The sequence below is a fragment of the Rattus norvegicus genome, chromosome 8 (genome assembly GCF_036323735.1).
Source record: "Rattus norvegicus strain BN/NHsdMcwi chromosome 8, GRCr8, whole genome shotgun sequence".
In the NCBI taxonomy this organism is placed as follows: domain Eukaryota; kingdom Metazoa; phylum Chordata; class Mammalia; order Rodentia; family Muridae; genus Rattus; species Rattus norvegicus.
In genome coordinates this window covers 67,355,334-67,367,475 of record NC_086026.1, presented here as the reverse complement: position 1 = coordinate 67,367,475, position 12,142 = coordinate 67,355,334, and the positions used below count along the sequence as shown (strand labels likewise).

General features: G+C 49.9%; 1 protein-coding gene across 16 annotated transcripts in view; it reads left to right on the top strand.

Annotated features, from left to right (window-relative positions):
* The window catches only part of Ccdc33 (coiled-coil domain containing 33), a 98,676-nt gene that overhangs the window by 62,719 nt on the left and 23,815 nt on the right, over positions 1 to 12,142 (top strand). For all 16 annotated transcript variants that reach the window (XR_005487820.2, XR_005487821.2, XR_005487819.2 and 13 more), the window contains one exon: positions 6,303 to 6,458. Coding sequence is in view for 13 of the 16 variants with exons in the window: in XM_063265488.1 (XP_063121558.1) it covers positions 6,303 to 6,458 (156 nt within the window). In the remaining 3 variants the exon portion in view is untranslated. The remainder of the gene's footprint in view (positions 1 to 6,302; positions 6,459 to 12,142) is intronic.

Sequence of the window (12,142 nt, the reverse complement as noted above, 5' to 3'; positions counted from 1 at the left end):
GCTCTCACTCTTCCTAGTCAGAAGGCAGGAGACAGAAAGCTCTGTACCACCCCTCCTCACAACATTGTTCCCTCAGCTCAGGTGCAGTCTGGAGGGTTTTCCAATCCACAGTATAGAAGCAAGGGACAGGTGTGGGTGGTAAAAGAAAGCCTGTGTTTACACCAGGACCGCTCTGGCCCTTGGGTCACAGATGCAAGGTGTGGAGCAGAACTCATCACCCTGTCTTCCTGGGTTCCCACCTGCTTTCCACCACTCTTGGGTTGGTTGCCTTCACTGGTGCTGCGTGCTCCAAGGACAAAACGGACACCACAGTCTCTTGTCTCCCATGTCACTCTTCCCATACAGCCTACCTCAGAAAGCACACACACACACACACACACACACACAAACACACACAGGACACGGTCCTATAGACTTGTTAGCTTGCTTCTCATGACAGGAGTTCCCTCACTTCCAGGAACCCCTATCTACCCTCTAAAGAGACTTGTAAACCTTTTCCTTCCTCTGTGTGTTTTCTCCCAGTGGCCTGTCTTCTTCCTGAGCTCATGTCCAGGGAACTCAGCTCCCATGTTGATGTCAGACCCCCTGGCATCTACTGCTTTCCTTTTTTGAAACAGTCTTCGTGTATATCGCCCAGGCTGGCCTCAGACTTATGATCCAACTGCCTCAGCTTTCTGTGGGCTGCAATTCCAAGTATGCATCTCCACAGCACTTCATTCACCCTCCCCTGCCTGCACCAGTCCTCCTCCCTGATGGACTTTTCACAGACTTCACTCGTGTTTACCTTCTCTTGTCCTGTCTTCTCTTAAAAATGTCTCCAAGTCAGTGAAATGCCCTTGGCACTGCTGGGTAGCACAAGACCATCGCTCCTTTTTTAAACACATGCTTCCCTTCCACGAAGCCAGAGTTTGCTTGTTTGAATTCTTCTGAGGCAGTGAGAGGCACCGAGGTCTGGGATGCAGTCTGTGACACCTGAGGGGGACAGCCCACCCTCATGTATTTCTGCTCTCTCAAACTTAGCGAAAAATATGCTTGCAGTGCCTCATCGTCATCTCAGCCCATTTTCTAGGCTTAAGGTCACTCCAGATGTTGATTTTATAACACACAGAGAGTTCTACCTATCTGTCACCTCAGGATCCAAGTCATCCATGACTATAGTCCAAATGCTCAGTCTATGATACACACTGTTCATCTTCAGTCCTGGATTTGGATCCTGGGTCTTCTCTGAGCTTCCCTTTCCTCATCTGTAGAGGGAGTTATAATCTTATAAACTCAGGAAGGTAGCAGGTGCTGACGAGGGAGCTGGGGCCTGGACTGGGAGCCCAGAGCAAGGTCGTGCAAGCACCCAGGAATGGAGCTCTCAGCATATTCTCCAGAGCTGCTGACAAGCATACTGAGTTCAGGGATGGGGGCAGGGCCTTGGGACAGGGGAATAGCAGAACCCCTGTAATCTATCACTCAGCACCTGCCCTTCCTGACAGCTGCTCCACCAGCTCTCTGCTCATGCAGACATCAGAAGGCCTTGTCAAGGACTGAAGATAAACATCACCAGCACTGCATTTATTTTCACAGCAATTTCCGCCTTACATTTGTGTGTGTGTGTGTGTGTGTGTGTGTGTGTGTGTGTGTGTGTCCCCGTCCACCCTCCGTGTGGAGGTTGGAGGACAACTTGCAGGAGTCATCATCTCCCTTTCTCTCCATCCATTACGTGAGCCTTAAGGATCAAACTTGGGTTCTCAGTCTTGGTGGCAAGCACCCTTACCTACTGAGCTGTTCTGCTCTTAGCCCTCACAGAAAGTTTCCTGAGAATGAAGAAATGAGAAAGGTGATTATCTATCTCTCCAGAGGTCAAATTTGCTAAATTTCCCCACATACGCTGACTAGAGCTGGGGCTATGGAAAAAGTAGATATTTAAAAACTTGCTTCTGAGTCTTAGACCAAGATCAAGGCTGCTTCCAGGCACAGGTAACTCAGGAAGCCTGATGCGGGCTCATCTCTAATTTATCAGCAGCCTCGGGGCCATTGTTGCCTTGAGAATGTGAGCCTGCGATGCCCTTCAAGAAATAGTGTCCTAAGTCAGATGCCAGGAAGGCTGAGGAACCTGGAGGTTTGAAGCCTCCTCTGTGCTGCTTTCCTTGCAACTGAATGCATAATTTGTTGGTTGAAGACATGAGAAGAAAGAAAAAATAGTGTAGATGCTTGTAGGGGAAAAAAACAATTTATAAGCAAGTGCAAGCTGGCCTAGGAATTTTCCCAAATCAAGATCAGGCCACTCCAGCCTAGTCCTCCAGCCAAGCCAGACGGATCCCTAGCCCAGCCAAGATCACACACACACACACACACACACACACACACACACACACACGACTTCATTAGCTACTTACTCGGCCCCTGACCTGTACCTAGCAATAAAGCACTCCAACAACGACTCACCTGTGATATTAAGCATCCAGGGCGAGATGCTACTTTGAGAATACAAAGGGCAGGAGAAGTGTCATCCAGAGGCGTGGTTTGAGTTATGCTTCAGATAGTGGCTTGGAAATTGGGAAAGTGGGGGTGTATCCAGGGCCAGCATGAACCATGACATGGGAGTGTAAGTGCCTAGAGACTGAGGGAGCATATGGATACTGTAGTGAGCGGTGACCCTGGACTTGTTTGTGAGACCCAGATTCTGGAAGAGCCACTCAGATGCTCAAACCTGCCACAGCTGCAAAGGCTCTCAGAATGCCACAAATGAGGCTGGCCGTATGCACGGGGAGGCAAGCCCTCTTGAAGAGGCCTGCTGTCTGAGCCTAGCCTACAGCTGAAGAGATAAGAACCTACGACTGCAGCCACAGGAAATGACAAAGCAGTGGCTGATCAGGGAGCCACTGCACAGGGCTCATTATGGTGCTTGCCAGCAGGCGAGCCACCCTTATCAGGCAGAAAATTGTATCAAGCCTCCTGAATTACTAGCGATTGGAAGCAGATTTCTTAGGACGCACTTTGTTAGATACCTAATGAGCGGGATACAGGAGAGCAGAGCCCTAAGCCTGGCCGGGCGGGGGACAAATGTCTTTGTTAAACAGAATTTGTCAGTTTCCGCTCCAGGCTCCCTGGGGAGGGTTCAGGGCCAGCTAATTGAATTAAGAGCCTGTGTTCCCCACCAAGAAAGCTCAAGGCGGGGAGAGAGGTAGGCTGGCCGGAAAGCGGGCACTTTCAGCACCACGGACAGCAGCTGCAGCCGGGTTGCTTTGTAATTGCCAGTGCAAGCTGGAGCTGTTGCATTTTGCATGTCCAGGGATCTAGGGGTTGGAGTAGGGAGGAGGGCAACAGAGGTGTCGAGAGTAGGGAGGGGAGACAGGTGACCTAAGAGGCTGCCAGCTTGGATTGCCATTGGCCCAGCCTATCTCCACAGACCCCACTCTGATGCTGAGTGTCTGCTGGACATCTTCTCCCACCGTGCTTCTCACGTGGTGTGCAGCAGCTGGCACAGAACAGGGGCTGGGCTGAGTACTGAGTCTGAGCTGGTGCATGGCCGTGCATCTCTTTGAGCTTTCAAAGTCAGTCCCCAATTACAGCCCTAATGAAGCAAGATCTGGTGCCACCACGGAGCTACAGACTGAGGGGCCACTTGTCAGCCCCATGCTGCCCCAGCAGGCCTGCCAAATAGAAAGCAAATAAACAAGCTTGTGGGGTGAGCACACAGAAAAGAACAGGGTGAGCCAAGCCAGACCAGGCCTGAATAGGCAGTTGATCCACAGTTTTGCTCTCTCCTGCCCTCCAGCAGCCTGCCCCCTCCTCCTTCCTCTGCCTTCCCTCCTCAGTACACTCCCCTGCCTACCAGAGACTGGTGGGGTGAATTCACCATTCTGGACTGAGAGTCCCGTTTTTAATTTATCTTTTCATGAAATTAAAGGAATTTATACATAGAATCAGAATCTGTCTAAAAATATCTGCTGGGTCTGTAACCCTGACCCAAAAACATGAATTCCACATCACTGAGTTGGCCTAGCTGCTCCTGAGACCATCCAGGATGGACAGCAAGGAGACAGGCTGTGGGGGAGGTGACTCCCTCAACAATTGCTCTTGCTCTCTGTAATGACTGGGGCACCTCTGGAGACCTCTTTTGATTTCATTAGTCCTACTTCCTCCTCTAACTGGATTAGATGGCAGTCTATGAAATCCAGGGCATTGAGATTGGCTTTCTGCCTGGAAATGAGGAGAAATGTCATTACAGGTCCTGAATCAGCATCTTACCCAAGCTTGGCCTACCTGGTCACTAGGGAGGTGGTCTTTGCCCCGGGTAGTTATTCCTTATTTTTCTACCCCCGACACCCACTACCATTTCATCCAATAAGCCCTTCATAATACCCCCCAGTCTGATGTTCAGCACTTCTAAGATTCATTTTACTTTATGTGTATGAATATTTTGCCTGCCTATATTCTGTGCACTATATGCATGCCTAGTGTCCACAGAAGTTTGAAGAGGGCACCAGATCCCCTGAACTAGAATCACAGATGGCTCTGGGCCTCCATGTAGGCACTGGGAATCCTGACTAGAACCCAGATCCTTTGGAAGAGCAGCTACTGCTCTTCACCTCGGAATCAATTTCCCGTCCCCAAGTGCTCAGGATCTCTGAGTAGGAGACATATGTAGTGCTTTTCCTAATCCAAACACTCACTCAGAAAACCCCAAACTCTGTGACTTGGATGCTGCCCTGGGCACTTTCAGAGCATAGAAAGGTGTGCCATTTGGGACATCTAAGTGAACCCTGCCCCTCTTCAAAAAGGAGCAGTGAGGCAAAAAGCAGAACTAGTGTTCACAGATTTAAAATCACAGAAACTTTGTCTAGGACATGCAACCAATGGCCTGCTAAAGTCAGCCTCGGGTCACTAATTCATCTTCCTCGGTTATCTAGTCCAGATGTGTGAGTTGTCACACCGTGAAGCACACCCACACCCTTCTCACTTTAGTTGTTTAGAGACAGGCGCTGGAGCACCCAGAGCCCTGAGCGTGTCCCTCCTGTTTGGCATTGAGCCCATGGCTCTGTTTGCTTCTAGCAGACACCACTCAGTGGATAATATGTCCGCTGAGCAGGGATTCCAACAGCTAGTGCAGGATGAGACCCGGTCACCTTTGAGGCCTCTGCAACCCCCGAGACTGTGTGATGCTTCAAACAATGGGCAGATGGGAGAAATAACAATGGGTTTCAAACACGTTTTCCTTAATAAAAGAAAATCATTACATTCTTTATCTTGTGTGTGTCTGTGCACACGTCCACCTGTGCCATGGTGCATGTGTAGAAGTCAAAGGACAAGATGACTTTCTCCTTCCAACACACGGGTCCCAGGGATCAAATTCGTGTCTTTAGGCTTGGCAGTAAGCACCTTTATCTGTGGAGACATTTCACCGGCCCCAAACATGTTTGAAAGTGACTACCCCCAAGAAAAGACTACTGATACATGTCCCTAAGTCCAAAGAACATGAAGTTTTATTAGAATAAAAATAGGAAACAAGCCTAGAACCACAGAGCAATGTGGTAAAAATATAGGTAGTAAAAATATAGTCAGACATAGAGCTAGAACAACCCCAAAAACCATTAACCAAGAGAGAGCAGAGGCCCAGGGCTTCCCAAGACAGGAGGAAGAGGGAAGGTGAAGAAGAAGGGCTCACCAGAGTGCACACCGCAGGGGTGATCAAACTGAGCGGTAATAGAGGAGAGATAGAAAGGGAGATAAAAAGAATGGGATGCTTTGGAAGTCATCTCCATGGACGGTACACTTTCTGAGTATCTGTAAACATTTATTGAGTGCCTACAGTGAACAAGGCACTAGGGATAATAATGACGCCCTTGTTTGCATGAAAGTAGAATCTTGTGAATACTGGGGGAAGGCAGAGAGAGTTAATAAGTAAACCCACTGTTTGAATTGCGTTTTCATAGAATAAGTACTCTGAACGCCACAAAATGGTATGCTTTGAATAGTGGGCTTGCTTTAGAGTCTGGGGTAGCTTCTGTGTCAAAGGGTAGGGCTTCTAAAAGATTGTACATGGGAGAGATGCAAATGATGGTACAGGGACAGTTGTATAAGGATCTCTGGGTAGAGAAAGAAGCAGACGCAAAGGTCCTGAAGCAGGGAATCGGTGGGTTTGTTGGAGGAGCTGCGGGGCACTGCAGCTGGGACAACAGTGAGCAAGGGGCAGGTGGCAGGGAGTGTACGGAGGACAGGCACTCGGGGGTCCCCAGAGCCATGCCAGAATGCTTGAAGTATAGCAGGCACCATGGGAGGGCCGGCTCAAAGTCTCTCTCCATTTGTTTTAGAGGCCAGAAAACTTCTTGACACCAAACAACAGCAAGACTCTGCCCACCCTCAACCCCAAGATCCTAGATGAGAATCTGGGTGCCATCCGTGAGTCCTGGTCCGTGAGCTCCTTAGACTCCTCTCAGGAAGCAGAGGAGCTTCAGCCCCGAGATGTGGTGAGTGCTTCTCCTTAGGTCACAGAAGACTTGTGCTGGAACGGGATAATGGGAAGGAGGGCTCAAAAGCCACCACTGAGACTGGACTCCCCAGGTGGCAAGTGGACTGCTTCTGGGCACACTCTGCATGCACGTTACCCCCAGAGTAGTAGTGGGAAGGTGTAACCCCCTTTGACGTTTCTTCGCCTCTTAGGTAGACTCTCATGGAAATTATGAGAAATTTCTGCAAAGCCTGTTCAGTTATGACCAGTTCAGAGTATGTCCCTTAGGCCATGGGAAGACCCCAAGAGACTCTGTAACTTGTAAAATGAGCAGTTGAGTTGTATATAAAATCAAACAAACAAAAATCCCACTATTTTCAGGCACAGGGTCTGTGTCTTTGGTGTTGGGACCTGGCCTCAGGATGGGTCACTTCCGAGTCTCAGCCTCTTGGTACGGACAGTAGAAGAACATACCCCACCCAAACAACAACCCAGTTAAGGACCCTAGTGGAGGCATCACCACTCCAGTCAATGGCCACAAATTATTCCATATATGGCTTCTACAACCCTCCACAGGAGATCCCATGAGCAAATCCTGCTCCAAAGATCCCAAGGAAAGGCCCCAGGCAAAGCCACCGGTCTAATCCTCAGGTCTCCTGTGAGGACTTGCCCTTCTCCACTGACAGCCTCCTCACCTGCCCTTGACACTTGGCACCTTTCTGAAACAGAACAGCAGAGGATAAGAAAGGCTACTGTCTGCTGGGTGTAGCCAAGATGTCCCTACATGGAGCACCCTCCCCAAGAGCAGAGCCTTCCTGTCCAAGGAACAGTTCTCAGGGACATTTCTGGCACACACACTCCACTTTTACCCAGTGGAGAAGCTGAGTTCTGGAGCCACCTCCAGCCCAGCCACTAAGTCCATTGAAGATAAAAGTACAGAGTTCAGCCTGAGAGATTCGGAATGGCAAGAGTAAACCAATTCTTATCGACCTGCACAGCCTGGCCCCAAAGCAGTATAGGGGAAAAAAAGTTTGTTTTTAAAAGCCAGTGCAGAATGAAAGGAAGGAAGGAAGGAAGGAAGGAAGGAAGGAAGGAAGGAAAGAAAGAAAGAAAGAAAGAAAGAAAGAAAGAAAGGAAGAAAGGAAGAAAGAAAGAAAGAGTCATACAAGAAAGGGCAGAGGAAAGGAGAGGGTGACAGTGGTCCTCCCTGGTTACCACCAGAGAGGTACAGTGAGCCCTTAACCTACTACCTGCATATGAGCAAACCAAGCCTCAGTCCTACCCTACCCCAGAAGACAGAGCTCACCCCTGAGTCACACTACCTCTAAGAGCAGAGATTCAGACAATGCTAACTGTCTGGACAAGCCTCCCAAGTCCACCACTAACATCCTAGGCATAGCGTGAGCAAGGAGTGAACAGTGCCAAGCCTCAGGGGTAGGCGTGGTCGAGATCTCTGGTAAGGCCTGAGCTGAGGGTAGCGATTCTGAGGGCCCGGAGCGTGCACAATAGTAAACATGCATAACTGAATGTTGTGTGTTTGTCTGTGGTGGAAGACATAAAAGGGGTGGAATGGCTGGGCTGGAGGCTCATTGGACCTATAAAATTGATTAAGGATGATGATAATGGGAAAGGGAGGGGAAAACAGCTTGGGAGGGAAAGAGCCTTTCAGGGTAAGATGGATCTGATGGGTGGACATTTGAGGCCACAGCTTTAAATATAAGGAAGAATGGTGTAACATAGATAGACAGGCAGTCAGTCTTGACCTTAACTTTAGGATTAAACTGAAGGAGAGGGACCAGACTGCAGCCTGGGAAGCTAAGATCAGTCATTAGGAAAAACTCTGAGCAAGAATAACCACCATGAGGAACCTGCTTTTCATTTTACCAATGGTGGCTATGACCTGGTCCAGAAGTCATGTGATACCAGCCCATGGCTTCCTGATTTATCAGCCCATGTTGTGTAGCATCTGAGGAATGTTGGGTAGCTGTGGAGGCCAGTGCTTAGCTAACCCACCTTCCATACCCTGTGAAAGGTAATGGGTCTATCCTTCTTTCCCTTATTCTGGTCTACTCCAGACCCATTCTAACCTTGAACCCTCCTCCTGACTCTTGGCTTCAGCTTTTATCTTCCCATGCCTGACTGAGCACTTCAACACAGTACCCGGACACTCGCCCCGCCCCTGCTCTCCCCGCAAACCCCCTTGCCACCGCTCTGTCCTGGTTGCTACCCCACACAGCTACAGGCTGAAGACCAGAAAGATGAGGGCAGAACACAGCCATGCACCTCGCCTCCCCATAGCCAGTAGCGCCCAGTTGCAAGTGATAGAATATAGCTGGGTAGCAGCAGTCATAGTTCCACGCCAATCACAGGCAGCTATGCAGCCGTGGGTCACTGCTCCATGGCAACCGAAGAAAATTACATAGCAATGGATGAAATCAGGCAACCGGGAAACAGTGACAAGCAACAGAATACAGCCATGGAGCCCAGGTATGTGGCTGCATAGCAATAGATGCTGGTGTAGGATGATGTCACCCAGCACTCCAGGGCATGGAGGCATAATTGTGGACAGAGCAAAGGCACAGACTTATAGCAGCAGATACCTGCGGACCCTGAGGCACCTGAGTGGCAGTTACACAGTCATGAGGTATGTGACTCGGGACATGTGTCAGGGAGTGTCAGCAGCAGAGCCTGTGGGTGAGGCAGAGTGCCTTGTGACACAGTTGTGCAGTGACCCAAGGATGAATGAGTAGCCCCCTCTGCTCTCTCCTGTGGCTTTGCCTGAGCCTCTCAGCGTCACCTGACTTTAGTGGCGCCTCAGTCTCTGTCTGGTGTCGCCATGTGTTCCCCAGAGCCTCAAATCCATTTTGTCTCTGGCTCCCTCCTGGGAGCCTACTTGGGATCACTGAAAATCGAATATTCAGTAGGAAGGAAGCTCTTTGGGACAGAAGAGCAGGGAGAGGATGTGGTCTTTGGTTTTCTATGCAGTGTTCCCTTCCCCTCACAGCATACAGACCCCGGCTGGAACTCCTACAAAGCCCAGCAATTTCTTACCATCTCTAGACACTTATCTCTGAAGCAGTCGTTTCAAGGATTTTTTTTTAGGGCAGTAAAAAAACTCAGTACTGGGTGGGCTCACTGAGATCAAGGGGAAGATCCCAGGCAGAGCTAAAGGAAGTATTTGTGTACCTTACGAGCAGCCCAGAACATATGTTTTTGGCAGTGTTGGTTGAACTTCTGAGTCATTCTGAAGGTCACAGCTCTCCCAAGACCTACTTTGCCAGCATTTCTTCCTTAGCCCGTGGACACCTGAACTACTTCATGCTAGCTGGCTCGTGTCTCCTGGTGCCAGAGCCACAGCAGGTGACTGAGGGGTTCCACTCAGGAGACAGCTCCAACTAGTCAGAAGCCTAGGGTGACCCAGTCTAAGGAATGCCCAGTAAAGCCATGGGGGCAAGAGAGGTGACAGAGGACTGAGAACTGGAGATCTCCTCAGATGCAAACAGCCACAGATCATCAGCCACACGGAGCAGACAAGCATGAATATTGAGGTACAGACAGCAGGGGACATGATCCAGAGGATCTCCCTGAAGGAGGGAAGAGAGGAAGAAGGAGAGGGGACCAAAGAAGGCTTCCTGAAGGAGGAGGACCAGGCTTTAGATAAGCTATTCAGTGTCTTTTCCATCCAGGGGTTTAAATAAGGGTTGTTCCCCTCCATTGCCTTACATACACAAACACACACACACACACACACACTCATATACACATATATACATACATATGCACACACTTGTATATATCCATGCACATATATACACAATCATACACACACAATCATACACACACATACACACATATGCACACACTTGTACATATCCATGAACATATACACATAGTCATATACATACTCACACACACATATACACATACTTGTACATAGCCATGCACACACAATCATATACATACATACACACTGTGCACATACTTGTACATATTCATGCACACACACAATCATACATACACATACAGACATGTGCACACACTTGTATATATACACACACACAGTCATACACACACTCATACACACATGTGCACACACTTGTACATATCCATATGTACTCACACACACACACACATGCCATTGTCTCTGTATATTCCCATTTCTCTCTGATATTATCCCCCACTCCCTCCCTCCCTCTCTTTTTTCTCTCACTTCACTCCCTCCCTCTGCCCTGCTCACAGCAGCTCTGTGGCCTACCAGAGGGCCTACATACTAGAAGATGAATAATTGACAGGGTTGTTAAAAGATTCAGTGGAGTTTTTCCGAGCTCCCCACACTGGAATAACTCATTTCTTTCATTCTCTCTTTGAAAGCCTTTCCCCACCCTCCTCCCACCCCCAAGCCCTTACCCCACCTCCAAGCAAAGCCTTTCTTTTCCTTTCCTGTGAGTCCTACAGGCTTCCAACCTTGACCCCAAGGACTCTTTAAATTGCTAGCTGTCCTTGTCCTGTTTAAACTGCACTTAGGGGTGGCAGGGTGACTCCCCCTGACAGGGCCCCATTTGCCCATGGAGAGAAAGTCCTGTCTTCACCTGAGGCACAGGGCTGAAGAAGTGCAGGCTCAGGAGAAGCTCAGACTCCCCAGGCCAAGGCCACCCTCCCCAGATTGGCACAAGGGCGGGGGGGGGGGGGCGGGGGGATCTCTGCTGTGCCTGCCCAGTTCTGTCACTCCGTGTCCCTGTTCCCTGATTGCTTGTAACATGGGAGAGCTGCTCCCTTGGGAAGCAGAGAAGACCAGTGCAGCCTTGAGAAAGGGGCGGGGAGGTGGTCACATAGCGAAGATCCCTGTGACCTGGAGCCTCTGTTCCTTCTTCGCATGGCCAAAAGGCAACTAATTGCCTTATTTGCTCTGGGAAAATCTACTCTGGTCACCTCCAAGGCATGGAAATTTTCTGCTCCAGGCCTGCCTCATTCGACCCCTTCATATTCCCTGCTTCCTTCAACAGCAGGGCCCAGCCTCTCCTGGCCTGGCTCCATACTGGGCCCTGCCCTCACTCTCATTTCTCCTTGAAGTAACCTTGAACTCCACTCCGCTCTGTGGGCCCCAGTTCCTGCCGCTGTCAGCAGAAGACATCGGAGCAGATGTGCCCTAGTTCCTTGAGCCTCTGAAATTCGACTGGAGCCTCCATCCTTCCCCTCAGACCCCACCCAGGGGACAGGAGGCTCAAAGCCAGCCTTGGCTCCGTCAGCGCCACCTGGTGGCAGAGGATTCATCCCATGCAAGGAACCTCTATGGCTACCAGGAGTAGTCACCAGAGGGAAGCCCAATGTTCCCCTAGACTTTATTCACTCAGCCTCAACCCAGGGTACCATGAGCTGGCTGGGCGTGCAGAACAGGACGAGAGGAAGATCCCCTTAGCCCTGAGAGGACATCTTCCATTGTTATAACCATCACCTCTGCAGAACTGTAGAGACAAAAGGCAGAGGAGACAGACAAAAACCCAGGCGACCAAGAGCAGGAGCCACCTGTGCTCACCTCAGTGCCAAAATATTCACCTGCCTGGGTGACCTTCAGGTCACAACACCCAAGCCAGCAGCCATCTTCTCTGCTTAGCTGTTATCCCATCCCTCTTACCCCTCCGGCTCTACTGTCCCCAGTTTCTCTGCCTCAAATAGTCTACCTAGTTCTTGTCACCCACACAGCAC